Source organism: Lipotes vexillifer, unplaced genomic scaffold (genome assembly GCF_000442215.2).
Source record: "Lipotes vexillifer unplaced genomic scaffold, Lipotes_vexillifer_v1.1 scaffold394, whole genome shotgun sequence".
NCBI lineage: Eukaryota > Metazoa > Chordata > Mammalia > Artiodactyla > Lipotidae > Lipotes > Lipotes vexillifer.
In genome coordinates this window covers 1,292,927-1,309,546 of record NW_006791731.1, presented here as the reverse complement: position 1 = coordinate 1,309,546, position 16,620 = coordinate 1,292,927, and the positions used below count along the sequence as shown (strand labels likewise).

The 16,620-nt window shown below is 55.5% G+C and overlaps 1 protein-coding gene across 1 annotated transcript; it reads left to right on the top strand.

Moving 5' to 3' along the window:
- The first annotated feature begins 9,844 nt into the window (after positions 1-9,844).
- Positions 9,845-12,322, top strand: GLI4 (GLI family zinc finger 4). The gene is made up of 3 exons (XM_007464574.1): positions 9,845-9,971; positions 10,596-10,697; positions 11,384-12,322. The coding sequence occupies exons 1-3, from the start codon at positions 9,845-9,847 to the stop codon at positions 12,313-12,315; spliced, it is 1,161 nt and encodes a 386-aa protein (XP_007464636.1). The 3' UTR covers positions 12,316-12,322.
- The last annotated feature ends 4,298 nt before the right edge of the window (positions 12,323-16,620 follow it).

Genomic DNA, 16,620 nt, shown 5'->3' with positions numbered 1-16,620 from the left:
GTGGGCTAAAACCCTGGCGTGGAAAGATACCACATGCCACAGAGCAACTAAGCCCGTGCGCCACAACTACTGAACCTCTGTTCTAGAGCCCACGAGCCACAACTACTGAGCCCACGCGCCACAACTACTGAAGCCCCCTGTGCTCTACAACAAGAGAAGCCACCACAATGAGAAGCCCACACACCGCAACAAAGAGTAGCCCCCGCTCACTGCAGCTAGAAAAAGCCCGCACACAGCAATGAAGACCGAACACAGCCAAAAATAAATAAATTTTTTAAAAGAGAGAAGAAAAAAATATAATGAAAGTTATAAAATACTTAAACCTGGATGATAATGAAAATACAACTTGCCAGAAATTCTGGTGCAACTAAAGCCAAACGGAAATTTGTAGCCTTGTGTGACCAGCAGAAGAGCTGGAAATCAACAAGCTAAGCATCCTACTTTAAAAGTGAAAAAAGGGGCTTCCCTGGTGGCGCAGTGGTTGAGAGTCCGCCTGCCAATGCAGGGGACACGGGTTCGTGCCCTGGTCCGGGAAGATCCCACATGCCGCGGAGCGGCTGGGCCCGTGAGCCATGGCCGCTGAGCCTACGCATCTGGAGCCTGTGTTCCACAGTAGGAGAGGCCACAACAGTGAGAGGCCCGCATACCGCAAAAAAAAAAAAAAGTGAATAAAGGCCAACAGAATAAACTCAAAGTAGAATGGAGGAAATAAATTGTAGAAATTAATACGACTAATGGGAGTGGATACCATGGAGAGCATTTTTAATAAAAGTTGGTGCTCTGACAGGACTATAAAAATTGACATTCCCTGGCAGTGGAATCCAGAAAGAGAGAAGGAAGGAGCAAAGGAGCCCCATTAGGAGTGAGAAGGGGAGGATAATGGCAGATACATCAGAGATTAGAAGGATAAACTGTCGAACCAAGAGATGTGAGAACTCAAATGAAGTGGGTTATAGAAGAAAGATGAGTTACTGAAGCCAACTCGAGGAAATAGCCTGAAGAATCCTCTAACCAGACAGATTGCTTTCATAGATGACATACATTCATAGATGCATAGACAACATAAATTGCAGAGGAAGGAACACTCCCAAATTTGTTCTACGAGGCCACCATTACCCTGATACCAAAACAAGACAAAGATACCACTAAAAAAGAAAATTACAGGCAATATCACTGATATTATGCAAAAATCCTCAACAAAATAACTAGCAAACCGAATCCAACAATACATTAAAAGGGTCATACACCCTGATCAAGTAGGATTTATCCCAGGGATGCAAGGATTTTTCAATATTCGCAAATCAGTCAGTGTGATACACGACATTAACAAACTGAAGAATAATAACCATATGGTCATCTCAATAGATTCACAAAAAGCTTTTGATAATATTCAGCACCCATTTATGATTAAAAAAAAGAAAAAAGAAAACTCTCCAGAAAGTGGGCACAGAGGGAACATACCTCAACGTAATAAAGGCCATATATGACAAACCCACAGCTAACATCATACTCAGTGGTGAAAAGCTGAAAGCATTGCCTCTAAGATCAGGAACAAGACAGGATGTCCACGCTGGCCACTTTTATTCAACATAGTTTTGGAAGTCCTAGCCACGGCAATCAGAGAAGAGAAAGAAATAAAAGGGATCGGGGCTTCCCTGGTGGCGCAGTGCTTGAGGGTCCGCCTGCCGATGCAGGAGACGCGGGTTCGTGCCCCGTTTCGGGAAGATCCCACATGCCGCGGAGCGGCTGGGCCCGTGAGCCATGGCCACTGAGCCTGCGCGTCCGGAGCCTGTGCTCCGCAAATGGGAGAGGCCACAACAGTGAGAGGCCCGCATAACGCAAGAAAAAAAAAAAAAAAAGAAATAAAAGGGATCCAAATTGTAAAAGAATAATTAAAAATGTCACTGTCTGCAGATGACATGATACTATACATGAAAATCCTAAAGATGCCACCAGAAAACTGCTAGAACTCATCAATGAATTTGGTAAAGTTGCACGATAAAAAATTAATACACAGAAATCTGTTGCATTTCTATAACAACAAAAGATCAGAAAGAGAAATTAAGGAAACAGTCCCATTTGCCTACATATCAAAAAGAATAAAATACCTAGTAATAAACCTACCTAAGGAGGTGAAAGACCTGTACTCTGAAAACTACAAGATGCTGATGAAAGAAATCAAAACTGACACAAACAGATGGAAAGATATACCATGTTCTTGGACTGGAAGAATCAATATTGTCAAAATGACTATACTCCCCAAGGCAATCTACAAATTCAAGGCAATCCCTATCAAATAACCAATGGCATTTTTTGCAGATCTAGAACAAAAAACCCTTAAAATTTGTATGGAAACACAAAAGACTCTGAACAGCCAAAGCAATCTTGAGAAATAAAAACAGAGCTGGAGGAATCAGGCTCCCTGACTTCAGACTATACTACAGAGCTACAGTCATCAAAACAGTATGGTACTGGCACAAAGACAGACTTAAAGATCAATGGAACAAGATAGAAAGCCTAGAGATAAACCTACGCACCTATGGTCAATTAATCAATGCAAAGGAGGCAGGAACATACAATGGAGAAAAGACAGTCTCTTCAATAAATGGTTCTGGGAAAACTGGACAGCTACATGTAAAAGAATGTAATTAGAACATTTTCTAACACCATATACAAAAATAAACTCAAAATAGATTAAACACCTAAATGTAAGATCAGATACTATAAAACTCTTAGAGGAAAACATAGGCAGAACGCTCTTTGACATAAACTGCAACAAGATGTTTTTGAATCCACCTAGAGTAATGAAAATAAAAACAAGAATAAAAAAATGGGACCTAATCAAACGTAAAAGCTTTTGCACAGCAAAGGAAACCATAAACAAAACAAAAAGACAACACACGGAATGGGAGAAAATATTTGCAAACGATGCAACTGACAAGGAATTAATCTCCAAAACATAGAAACAGCTCATGTGGCTCAATATCAAAAAACCCAATAAAAAAAAAATGGACAGGGCTTCCCTGGTGGCGCAGTGGTTGAGAGTCCGCCTACCAATGCAGGGGACACGGGTTCGTGCCCTGGTCCGGGAAGATCCCACATGCTGTGGAGCGGCTGGGCCCGTGAGCCATGGCTGCTGAGCCTGCTCGTCCGGAGCCTGTGCTCCGCAACGGGAGAGGCCACAACAGTGAGAGGCCCGCATACTGCAAAAAAAAAAAAAAAAAAAAAAAAAAAAAAAAAGGACAGAAGACCTAAATAGCCATTTATCCAAAGAAGACATACAGATGGCCAAAAAGCAGATGAAAAATGTTTAACATCACCAATTATTAGAGAAATGCAAATGAAAACTACAATGAGGTTTCACCTCACACTGGTCAGAATGGCCATCATCAAAAAGTCTACAAATAATAAATGCTGGAGAGGGTGTGGAGAAAAGTGAACCCTCCTACACAGTTGGTGGGAACGTAAATTGGTGCAGCCACTATGGAGAACAGTATGGAGGCTCCTTAAAAAACTAAAAATAGAGCTACCATATGACCCAGCAATCCCACTCTTGGGCATATATCCAGAGAAAACCATAATTTCAAAAGATACATGCACCCCAATATTCACTGCAGCATTATTTACAATAGCCAAGACATGGAAGCAACCTAAATGTCCATTGACAGAGGAAAAGGTAAAGGAGATGTGGTATATATATATATATATATATATATATATACACACACACACACACACAATGGACTATTACTCAGCCATAAAAAAGAATGAAATAATGCCATTTGCAGCAACGTGGATGGACCTAGAGATTATCATACTAAGTGAAGTAAGTCAGAAAGAGAAAGACAAGTATCATATAATATCACTTATTTGTGGAATCTTAAAAGAAAATGATACAAATGAACTTATGTACAAAACAAAAATAGACTCACAGACTTAGGAAACAAACTTACAGTTACCAAAGGGGAAAGGTGGTGGTGGGGGGATAAATTAGGAGGTTGGAATTAACATATACACACTACTATATATAAAAATTGATAATTGACAAGGACATACTGTATAGCACAGGGAACTCTACTCAATACTCTGTAATGACCTATATGGGAAGAGAAACTGAAAAAGAATAAATATATATATACCCACACATATATGTATGTATAACTGAATCACTTTCCTGTACACCTGAAACGAACATAACGTTGTAAATCAACTATACTCCAATATAAAATAAAAATCAAAGAACAAAAAAGTCTATAGCAAATTAAACCTTAAGGTTAAATGTTAAACAGCATTCTCTTTCAAAACGAGCAGTACAGAGTTTCTGCCATCACTATTAATATTCACGTGGATCTTCCCGGACCAGGGCTTGAACCCGTATTTCCTGTATGGGCAGGCAGATTCTTAACCACTGTGCCACCAGGGAAGTCCCAAGTTTTGGAGCACTTTCCTTGAAATCTTGTTGCCACCCAGGGTGGGATACATGGGTTGAGCCACAGCCCGTGCCTCCTTCCTCACCTTGCTCTCCCCCAGCACCTGTGGCCGTTATCCCCACCAAGTCCCAGCATCTGCATGTCCATGTGCCCAGAGCCTGGCCTTATTCACACCGTTGGCATTTCCCAACTGTTGATAATTTCCCAATTATCAACCAGGCGATAACTGCGCTTCTTTATTTATTCAAGAGGTATTTCTGTCCTTTTTCCGTTGTGAAAGCAGGTCAGCCCCAAAGCAAGAAGTTCCTGATGACATATGCGTAAAAAAGAGCCTCAAAACTAGCAAAACTTCCACATTCCTGAGCTCCAGGGAGGACCAGATATAAAGAAGGAAGGGAAGAGAAAGGCCACCCCTGCGTCCACATGCTGGGCTGCAGGAGGGGCGTGCGGGGACACGGCGCGGAGGGCTGTCACTACAGGGCAGGCATTGTCACCGCAGGGCAGGTGGCCGGGCAGCAGACACTCTACCCTCGGGCAGTGCCTGCCGTCGGGTCAGGTGGAGGTGGAGGGAAGTGTTTTCGTCTGATAGGCCCTGTGAAGGCAGTGAGATGTAAAGGGGAAGCAACCAGAGGGGGCCTTCTCGAGATTCTGAGGTGCTCAGCCCCTCCCCCTCAGCCAGGAGTGCTGTAGGACAGGCTCCAGGAGGAGACAGCTGCAGGCCAAGCCAGAACCTCCTTGGCCTCGGAGCTTGTCCCGGCAAACACCCTTCAGGGTGTCCCCTCCCCACTGAACACAGGAGAACTGTTAAAGCAGTGACCGCAGAAACATGTCAGGGCACCTGAGTTACAGCGCAGGCTCCCCGCTGCCGGGGCCATCACGGAGGGCGCTGGGACGGCATGACCTGGCGTCAGAGCGAAGGCACAGAGGACCTTGAACAGACGTGGGGACACCTGCGGATGTCCCGGGGACGTGACATCTGTGGTCCTTCATGCCAGATCCTGTGCTCTGAGGGAAGCTGGCGGTGCGGGCCACAGAGCAGGCGGGGCTGATGGGCTTCAGCCCACGTCGCCCTCGCCAGGTCCATTGCACCCCTGGGGAGGCTCTGGGCACCAGCATGTCACCTGGGTTTTATTTCTAATGGCCGCTCATGTGTGTCCCCATTTTGGGCACCGAGATGTGATCATTCCTTTCTTCTGCCGGTGAGCTAGATGCGCTGCAGAGTGACACTGGGCTGGCCTGGGCCCTGGGGGCAAGGCCAGGGCTCCGAGTCGCCCTGCTTGCAATGGAAGCCCCTGGTGCTGGGGCACTTGGGCATTTGCTCTGGAGCAGCACAGACAGAGGTCACGGTGAGGGTGGGATTTTCAGTGAGCAAAGATGGCAGGGTAAAGGGGGTGTCTCGAGGCCCACGGAAGCAATGTTGGGACCAGAGAGGGAAATGGCGGGGGACAGGGCAGGAGTGACCCGGGATCCACTGCCTGGGGTCAGGGGTGTACTCTGAGAGGCAGCCGGTGTCTTCAAGGACCCCTTCCCCGAGCTCGGAGTTCACTGCCTCCCGGCTGCTTGCGCACAAACTCCAGCCACCTGTCAGCAGAGCCGGGAGCCGGAGGTCCTCCCCTTGACCAGAGCCCCTACAGGGTCCAGGCCCAGCCACAGGGCGAGGCTGATGCTGCGGACTCCACGGACGGGGGTTTCCAAGGCCTGAGGACAGCCGTCCCTCGGGGTGAGCTCCCGGCGCCCCGGCCCCAGTGCCCACAGCGATCTCGGCACTGGGCGGCCCCGGTGTCAGGTACGCCTGACACAACCTGCGAGCTCCCTGTGGCCCCGCGTGGCCTGTGTCCCTGCAGCCTGACCCACGCAGCATTCTGGTCCTGTTTGCCTTTAGTGTCCTGCCTCTTGGTGTTACTGCGTGTTTGTTTCCTGGAGAGCTTCAGCACTGGGGGTGCTGCTCTCTTCATGGCCCCCTGGTGGACCGAGGTGGCCATGGGCTATAAACGCCTGTGCACAGCGGGTGGCCTTGGGCCCGTGCTGGGGCGGACGCTTTCCCCAGTCTAGTGTTTCCGACTGTTATTTTTAGTCCTAGAAATGCAACTTTCCAACTAGTCAAATTTGTTGAACTTTTACTTGGTTGTATTTTCACATCCTTCAGTCCGTGGAAAGCAAGTGTGGTCTACATTTGGGGTAGATGTTCTCTTTTGTTCTCTCCTCGCTTTCCCGGGGCTTGCTTTTCACGCGGTGTTCTCTTAACCAGATGGGTGTTGCGCTGGTCCCCACGTTTCTTCCCAGATGCCCTGGGCATCCGTCAGTGCTTCCTTGTCCTGCTGCCTCTGGATCTTGTTTTCTCCTACAATAAACATCTGTTCTGACCTGTTCACTGCATTCAGCTGCTCTCCCCACAGTCACGAGTCCCCAGGGAGGTGCCTCAAGGAAGAGACCATCTCCCAGCTCAAGGTCTGGCCCAGGCCTGCAGAGCCAGAGACCCAGCTGGTCACTGCCTCTGGATGCGTCTCTTGGGGGCCGCCTCACCTTAAGCAAACTTATCAGAGACCAACACACAAATCAGAAAAGGAATGTGCTAACTTAGAATGGGCATGACCCCTTGCTGCAGCAAAATACCGTGTCCCTCAATAGACACCCCCTCTCTGAGCCTGGATACAAGTTCCCCTGCTATCCAAAAGCAGAGCGTTCCTTGACACCTTCCAAGGCCGAAATGGCATAAAGCGAAGAGGCACTTAGTTACCTTGTTAGGACACATGTTGCTCATGGCGCACAAGACAAATCGAGACGAAGCGCAGACGCCCCCAGACGCGGTTCACAGCCCTGGCAGCTTGGTGCTGAGTGTAGTTCCACAGGAGCTTGGCAGGGCCGCTCTCGCTGCCTCGGTTGCAGCTGCTGCAGAACAAATGCTGAGCGCTGTTTTCACTTTTTGCCTTTATTCAAAAAAAGCTAAAATCCAGTTTGGATTTGTCGGAAAACAGGTACTAACGTAGGTCTCTTGTAAAAGCAAAGTGGTGTAAAGAGAACTTTCAAAAAGCAGAGGGACACTTGTTACCTGGGAAACAAAGTTAGGCCCTGTCGTTGCTTCATGCCCACAGTGTGACGTGACCTTGCCTGCCCCCAGACCCTGTCAGCACCCCGTTCAGGTCCTGAGCTCTGACGCGCTCTGTCAGTCCTCCCTTCTGTGCCCCTGCTCACTTTGCCTCTGTTAGAGCCGATGTTCTCACGAGGGGCGATTCTGCCCCCAGGAGGGGACGCTGGCAACACCTGGGGACATGTTTTTGGTTGTCACAACTGAGGGGAGGTGCTATTGTCAGTTGCGGGGGGGCAAGGAAGCTGTTCAGCGTCCTAAAGAGCCCAGGATGCGGAGGGTGGGGACCCGAGTTAGATCCGTGACTTAGGCGAAGGGCTAAAGAGAAGATTCACGAGGCCGGAGAGAGAAGAGTCAGCGCTGTCGGCTGGAGGTTTCAGAAGCTGGAAAATGAGGAGAAGCAGCTTCGGCAGAAGCCTCCACACTGGACAAGGTGCACGTCCAGGCTGAGAAGGCTGGCAGGGCCTGGGGCTGGGGGCCCGGGTAACCCTGACAGTGGGGCAGGGGTGGGAAGAGAAATGGTGATTGGCTAAAAGTCTCCATGGGAGTAATTAGAACCCCTCAGGTCTGTCCACCCTCCTGGGAAACAGAAGGCTGCCCCCATCCCTCCGAAAGTGAACCAGCGGGGCAGACTGAAGAAGGGAAAGGGTGAAAGTCCGGCCCACGGCCACCGCTGTCCACCATCGGGGAGGACTCATCCAAGGAGAATTATGTTGCGTGCATCTCCATCACAACCCCGCTCCTCTCCCCTGCCATCTCCCCCTCTCCCTCCTGCCTGAACCCCGAGGTGTCCTCTTGCCCCGCCCATAGCCTCTGAGGTCAGCAAGGCACCGGTCCTCCGGGGACCTAGAGCGTCCCGGAAGTGCGCGAGGCCGGGCGGGCGGGGCGCGGGAGCACTTCCGGCCGGCCGGCCGGCGGGCGGGCGGCCACCTCCCGATCGGAAGGTGAGTGAGCGCCGGGCGGCGGTGGTGGCGGCTGCGGGGCACCCCCGGCCCAGGCCGCACTCGCGCGTTATCCCCGCAGCCGCCGAGACCTTGGCCTCGGCGGGGCGTGGGGGGCGCGGATGGCGAGACGCAGGGGGCACACTGGCTCCTGACGATCTCGGGTGTCCGTTTGCGGGGCGCCTCCCCACGCACCCGGAACCCCAGGGACGGGAGCTGTGGTGATGCCCACTTTGCAGATGGAAAAGAGGCTCAGAGCTGCCCCTGGCCCGAGGTCCGTGGCCGGACTCAGCCGGGGCACCCTGCTCTCCGCTGCCAAGCGCCCCGAGTTCGGGCTCTTTCCGGTGGCGCACAGGCTCCAAGCTGGGAGGCGGGGTGGAGGAGGGTTTGCTCCTGGGCCGGTGCCATTTGTGTCCCCTCTGCCTTCAGCCTGTTGCAGCAGCGTGGACGTTTGCACTGGCGTCCCTTTGTGACCGCCACCTCCCCTCAGAGCCCGGCTAGGGGTGACCGTGCCCTTTCCCAGATATTTAAAATGTGGCATACCCAGATGTCAGGACTGCAGCCCCACCGTGTGTCCACTTACCTGGCTGCGGGTGAGCCTTCCCATCTTTAGGGGCTGAGGTCTGTCGGGGGCTGACCCAGGAGGCCCCCACTGGTGAGGAGCCCTGTGGCGTCTGCCTCCCTGCTTCCTTGGAGCAGGCACTGCCTGCACCGTTATTGGATGTACATTACCTTTCGTCCTTCCCCTGCCCCTTTTCACTCCCAGATAAGGCCTCCTACTTCGTGCAAGTGTGAAAGAAAAATCCTCAGTTTAGACCAAGCTATTCCTGCAAACCAGACTAAAGAAAAGTATCTTTGACCCCAGAGGAGGCTCGGAGCACCCTGGGCGGGGCTGGGATGTGAGGCGTCCCAGCCTGCGGCCTCTGAGGGGGGTTTTCCTCTCTGGAAGTGTCTCGTTAAGACTTAACCTAGGACGTTCCTGCTCCGGCAGGCAAAGTTCAGTTTTTTGCTCTCCCCAGGGCCAGCGGACCCCAGCTGTGATGGGGGAGGTTTTTCCGGGAGAACCAGCTTGCTTCTCTCCGTGGGCAAGGCCTTGGGTTGGGAGGACGCCGCAGGCATTGCTGGGAGGAGAGCCTGGGCTCGGTTCGTGCGGGTGCCCTGGCGCTGCGCACATGGCAGAGCTGACACACCAGGGGCCCCGGTGGCCTCGCACTGTGGGCCCCACAGGTGACCTCTTGGCGTTTAGTCCCTCCCCCGGGGGAGGAGCCTCCAGCTCACCTGTGGTTGATCGGCCCCACCCCGCACACCCCTCTGACGCCCTCATCTCGCCGTGGTTTTCATTTCCCCGGCTCCCAGGTGTGCACTCCTCCAGCAGGCCTTGGGGGAAGATGGCGGCCCCGGAGGACGGTCAGGAGCCCCCTCATGTCCTGTCCACTGTCACTTTCAAGTCACCGGAGACACCTGGAGCCTACCACCACCACGAGGCCCAGCTTCACCTCCACGGCCATCAACATGGTATTTGCCTCCCTGCACCGTCACTGCGGGCAGGCAGCTCACTGGGCTCTGGGGCTCCTGCATCCTGGTGCTTGGGTCGGGACTCGGGCAGCAGTGCTTGAGGCTAGGGGTCGAGCTGTGTGAGCAGTGGCTCCCTAGAGGACAGTCCCTTGGAGTATGTTTCTTTAGGGGATGAGGGGTGCAAAAAAAGCAGCCGCGATGGCCAGGCCCGTGTGAGAGGAGTCAGTCACCTTATCTCCCTCTCTGAGCCTTTGATCTTGAGCCTTTGAGCCATCAGCCTTGCTCCGCCCCCAGCAGGATCTGGGGGTGTCCAGGTGTGGAAGTAGCCGCCAACTGGTCGGGGAGGATGTCCAAGTCCTGCGGTGTGTGGTGCCCCTGGACCCTACTCACACTCAGCCGTCTGGGAGTCCGGGGTCCCTTCCCTGCCCCATGTCCCACAGGAGGCCTGGCCTCACTCCCCTCACAGTTGAGGACACAAATCAGCTCTTGACAGCCAGGACGAGGGCCCAGGTAGATGTGTTCTTCCCACTCAGCGAACCTCCAGAGGGCAAGGAGGTGTGTTGGGGGGGTACAACCCATTCCAGAGGAGGGGGAGATGAGCCCCAGCCCCCCTGTGACCCCCAGGCTTCCCCGGATGCAGCCCTGGGGTGCTCTCCCAGCCACCACAGGAGGAGGATCTCCGGGACGTGGAGGAGGTCCAGGCTGGCAGAGACACCTGCTGGCCAGGTGAGCAAGCAGAACCTGCCTCGGGGCCCCGCCCAGAAGCGCGTTTACCTGCGGCTGCTGCACGCCAGGCTCTGTGCAGCGCCCACCACCGCTGCCAGGCCCCGGGCCCCCACTTGTCCCTGGTTCAGCGCTCACTTCTGTCCCCCACAGCCCCTCCCCCCGTTCAGTCCCGGTCTTGTTGCTGACACTTTCTGGGCTGTGAGAGCAGCACAGACCCCCATATCCACCTGCCTGTCCGGCTAGAGTGTCTGACTTGGCAACACTGGCCAGCAATCGGGGAGTCGTCCTGGCACCCCTGTGTACTGCCCTCGGCCTCCACTTGTCCCCTAAATCGAGCTCTGGTCCCCACCCCCCTTCCCCTGGGGCTTCGCTCATCCAGGCCCTCAGCTCCTCTTTTCTCTCCCTCCCCACCCCAACCCCCGCCTCTCTCCCCTAGAGAAGCCCTTGGGGTGTCCTCTGGGGATCCGTGGAGCAGCTCCGGGGCCGTGTGGGCAGCGTCCTCAGGATCAGGGGCTTTTCTGCTTGGCTCTGAGTCTGAATCTCCTGTCAGGCCTCCCCCCTCCACATGCACGCGCACCCTGTGTGTTCTCACCCTGGTGCTGTCATCTGGAACGGGATGGGGGTCCTCGCGGAGGGACAGCCTGGTGGGCGGCTGAGCTCTCCGCCTCTCCCGTTTCTCATTTCAGATCCCGAGTTGGAGCGCGAGCGGGCCCCGTCGTCTCCCCAGCCACACAATCCTGAAGACGAGGTGGACCAGGACACGGGGGTGCTCAGGACCCTTCTGAGGAGCCTTCCCCATAGACCCAAGTGTGGAGACAGCTTTGGGCAGGAGTGTAGCCTGGAGCCACCGGCAGGCCAGCCACCGGGGGCCGGGCCCCGCCCCCAGAAGAGAGGCACCTGGCGTGGGCCGCTTGGGCTGCAGGGAGCCTCGGGGACAGAGGGCGGCCCAGGGCGTGCCGCCGAGCTGGCGGGCAGCCTGGGCCGGGTCTCGGGCCTCGGGGCCCGGCAGGGTGGCCCACGGGGCGGGAAGCCGCACAGGTGTGAGGCCTGCGGCAAGAGTTTCCAGTACAACTCGCTGCTGCTAAAGCACCAGCGCATCCACACGGGCGAGAAGCCCTACGCCTGCCACGAGTGCGGCAAGCGCTTCCGCGGCTGGTCGGGCTTCATCCAGCACCACCGCATTCACACGGGCGAGAAGCCCTACGAGTGCGGCCAGTGCGGCCGCGCCTTCAGCCACAGCTCGCACTTCACGCAGCACCTGCGCATCCACAACGGCGAGAAGCCGTACGAGTGCGGCGAGTGCGGCCAGGCCTTCAGCCAGAGCTCCAACCTGGTGCGGCACCAGCGGCTGCACACGGGCGAGAAGCCGTACGCCTGCAGCCAGTGCGGCAAAGCCTTCATCTGGAGCTCGGTGCTCATCGAGCACCAGCGCATCCACACGGGCGAGAAGCCCTACGAGTGCGGCCAGTGCGGCAAGGCCTTCCGCGGCCGCTCGCACTTCCTCCGGCACCTGCGGACCCACACGGGCGAGAAGCCCTTCGCCTGCGGCGCCTGCGGCAAAGCCTTCGGCCAGAGCTCCCAGCTCATCCAGCACCAGAGGGTGCACTACCGGGAGTAGCGGGCGCGGGGCCGCGCATCAGCAGCCTGAGGTCGAGGCGCGCTCCCGCGGAAGGCTCCTGCCTTTGCGCCTCCTGGCTGGCGCAGCCGGCATCTCGTGCGTGTCCCGAATAAAATCTGTGTACTTGATGGACGCGGGAGGAAGGCCACGTGGCTGCCCCCATCCCTGAGGGCTCCTCTCGATAGAGGAGTGAGGGGCCTAAGGCAGAGCCCACCACGTGCCCTAGCGACCGAGGCCTGGGGGCGTCGTGACTTACCAGAGCCATAGCCAGGGCGGGGCCAGGTACCCCAGGATGGGTGGTTTCCAGATCGGGGTGGGCGGACCCGGGCTGCCCGCTCTCACCCTGGTCTGTAGTCTCTGGTGGTTTGCTTTGCTCATGCATCTGGGAGAATGTGTGTAGCATGTTCTCTCTGCAGCAAGCCCTCGGATCTGCTCTGTTTGCCTTCTCACCCTGCCTCTGCACCTACTGGTGGCTGCCTGAGGCCAGCAGGCTTCAGTGGAAGGTGGCCCTGCCCAGCCTTCATAGCTGCCTCCAGCCCCAGGAAGCCGGGGCCCCAGGGGGTTCCCCGCTTGACAAGTCTAGGCAACTGCAGCTGGGCATTGGCTGTAGCCGGCTTCAGATCTGCCATGACTGCTCTGTAGCTCTCCAGCCCCTGTGGTAAACGGGAGAGCCCAGCTGGGTGGGGGCGCCTTCTGCCTGCCTTCCTGCCTGCTCCTTCCTGGACAGCTTTGGGACCCCCCCCCCCACTGCCTGCACCACACACGGAGGAGTTGCCCGGCCCCTCTCCAGGGTATAACTCCGCCTCGCCTCCGCATCCTCTTTCCCAGTGACCCCAATGGAGAGCCCTGTGGTTGGGCTGCCCTGCCTCTCCAGGCTACACTCTCAGGGCCCCGAGGCCATCAAGCACTTTGGACTCCCCCACGAGGGTCAGAACACCTCCTTGAGTCGTCTTTGCTTGTGCTCTGTGTCACCCTGGAAGACGAGGGACACCCGCCTCCCCAGCCCCCTGTCCCTAATACCACGTGGCTATTGGGTATCGTGAAGCTTCCACCTTGGGCAGCCAGGCCGCGGAGCAGGCGAGCAGAGCCCCCAGGGCTTTCCAGGGAGCGGTGGCTCAGCCTGTGCTCCAGAAGGGTCATCCTGCAGCCTCAGCACCAAGGCTGGGCTCTGGATACCTGCACCACAACCGAACTTAGCGGGCAGCCCCAGAGCAGAGCCCAGCGGTCCTCCACACTGTCATAGACTGTCCTGGAGGTGGCCCGGCAGACCCTCGGTGACAGGACAGGGACAGGGCGGGAGCTCCCAGGCCACTGAGCAGCAGGCATGCAAGCTAGGAAGGCTGCCCAGAGGAGGGGAGCGTGGAATCAACTGTCCCCAGCTGCAGCTCCTCGGTGCCAGGAGGTAAACTCAGCAAAGGCTCTGTGTCCTCCCTTGTCGCATGCAGCCCGCCGAGATGGGCTGAATGGCATTTGCGTTTGCTGGCTTGGGACCGGTTCTCTCTCGAGGGTTCCATCTGATGCATTCAGCACTTCCCGGGAACCTGGAACGCCCGGCAGGACCCAGACAAGGACTCCTCAGGGCATCTTCTCTGCCCGTTGTGGCTTCCCAGGTTTATCAGTATCTGGCTGCACAGGACGTTATAGTTCTCGACCCCGACCACTCCTGGGACGTGGGTACAGCCCGGAGTCTCTGCACTGTCCTCCTGCCTCGTGTCAGGCACAGGCGTCACGCCCCTCCTCCCCCGCCATCGTCATCCTCCAGTTCCAGCTCTGATTGGGAGGATGGCCATAGAATCCTTTGCACGCCACCAGGCACACAGCAAAAGCCCATAAAAGGGGCTCCTGGAAAGGCTCTGTCGACAACCAGGGACAGGTCAGGAACACTGTTAATGGACAGCTTCAGCAGAAAGCCACCCGGGGCCAGGGCCGGCCACGGCGAGTGTAAAAGAACATTGAGGGAGACGGAGTGAGGCACCAGGAAAGCGGTCCCTGTGTGTTTCAGAGCCCAGGAAGTGCTCACTCATGTAGGGGCAGTATCTGCTTTCGGCCCTAGAAGTAAATAAAAGCCCTATAGGAGCTTGAGCCCTAAAGAAGGGTGGCCCTGTGAGGAGCTCCGAGGGCCCCGCACAGGGAAGAGGGTCCAGGAGCTGACAATCCATCTTGGGCTCTGCAGAGTGTGGGGCGGGCTGCGTGTGCCTGTGAGTAGGGAAATAACGACAAAGCTGGGCCTAAATGTGGACACTTTTCAGTTGGATACAAGGGGTTTTGTTTTTACATGAATATAAGCAGTGTGGCATGATGGTTAAGAGAATCGACTTTGAAACTTAAAGTCCAACTCTACACTTAAGTTGTAAGGTTGGACAAGTTATTAGTCTCCAAATTTGTTTTCTAATTAGGAAAAAGAAAAAGATGTATTAGGGCTCTCCAGAGAAACGGACTCAATTGGAGAGATAGGTAGATAGGTAGGTAGGTATTCTTAGGAATTGGCTCATGAGATTATGGAGGCTGAGAAGTTCTGAGACCTGCAGTCAGGATGCCGGAGACCCAGGAGCGCCGATGGCATAGTTCCAGTCTGAAAACCGGCAGGCCCAGGACCCAAGGAAAGCCAGTGTTTCAGTCCAAGTCCAAAGGTAGAGTGAGACTGACGCCCCAGCTCAGCAGTCAGACAGGAGGAGTTCCGTATTACTTTGTCTTTTTGTCCTATTCAGTCTTTCAGCTGATTGGCTGGGGCCCACCCACGTTAGGGAGAACCTGCTTTGCTCAGTCTGCTGCCTCAGACGTTGATCTCACTCAGGATAACGTTCGACCAAATATCTGGAGACCCTGTGGCCCAGTCCAGTTGACACATAAAATTAACCTGGGCAAGGTCCGTATCCTCTCTAAGCTGCATCGGTAAATTGGCGATAGTGATCCTGTTGAATACATCACAAGGTCTCTGTGAGCACTAACTTAGATCATTATGTGAAGAACCAGCAGAGCACAGGCCAGAAGCAGAAGTTAACATCCACTTCCCACCTGGAAAATATACATCCTCCCTCATGACAGTTTGTTACGCTTATTTATTTCCATCCCATTCATTCAGTAAACCCTTTCTGAGCACCCGCTCTGGGCTGTGCATGCCCGCATCTAGGAGGCTGCTTTTCCACACAGCACGTCACACCCAACTCTGTCCTCGGTGCGCAGCACGGTGGTGGCCTGTGCACTGCTAAATGGTTAAAGAGTCACTGGGGTCACCCAAGTGTATCAGTGGTCAGATCCCCTGACTTTATCTTTTAAACCCAAGGCTGCGGGCTAAGTCAGATCTGGCAGGACTTTTCCAACTCCACCAGGGAAAGTGAGGTCTCTGACAGGGGCCTCTGAGCTGAAGGAGGGGTTATGCCAGACCCAGACCCCTGAGGAATGAGTATCAGAGGCTCCTCCTGGGGGCAGAGCTTGCTGAAAAACACAGATTCCCAGGCCCCACACCAGGGAAGACAGACTCAATAGGCCTGGGGTGGAGCCAGGGAATCCGGATTTAGTTCTGACACCCCCAGTGATGTTGACAGTGTGCCAAGCTTGGGAACCTCTGGTCTCATCTAGTCCCTCAAAGCAGGTGCATCTGCATAGGCAGTGGTCCAAGCCCCACTCAGACACCACCTGGAGAGGCAACCCGAACTGCTGGACAGCTCTGCCTTGCGCCAGGATCTGCCCTCTCGCCGCCAGCTGCTCCCAGCTCTGCCCTCTGGGCCTGTCGTAGCCTGGCTGCACTCACTGGTAGGAAGAACCCTCAGGATCCGAAGGTAGTGGTCAGGCAAGGGTCCACCTCCTCCCCGCTGCGGTTCTTTTCTAAGCAGTCAGTTCCCTCAGCTGGTCGCAGGGTTTGTGGACTTGCCTTAGCAATGGACGTTAACGTTCTCACCTCAGTCCAAGCCAGCGCGCGTCATTTCCCTCCCAGGGTCTCTGCCTCTCCGACTTCTCCGAGGCCCCATCGGCGGTGCAGCCCAGCACCTCGGACAGCTCCAGGGACGTGCGCATGCCTCCGGGCGCAGGTCCACGGCCCTGAGGCTCTCCGGGTCCCCCGAGCCTCTCCCCGGGACTCCTCCCCAGGAGCCCTCCCGCCGGCCGCTCCCCTGGGCGGGTCCCCCCGCGGGGACCCCCGAGAGGGTCCCCCGAGCTACCTAGAGCTCCCGGAAGTGCCGGCGGCGCGGGGCGGGGCTCCCTGTGGGCGCGGCGCGCGCTTCCGGCTCCGGCTCCCGCCGCGGCCCGGGGGGCGGTGGGTGAGAGGCCCCGCGGTGCTGGTCGCTGGGCCCTGCAGCCGGGCCGGCG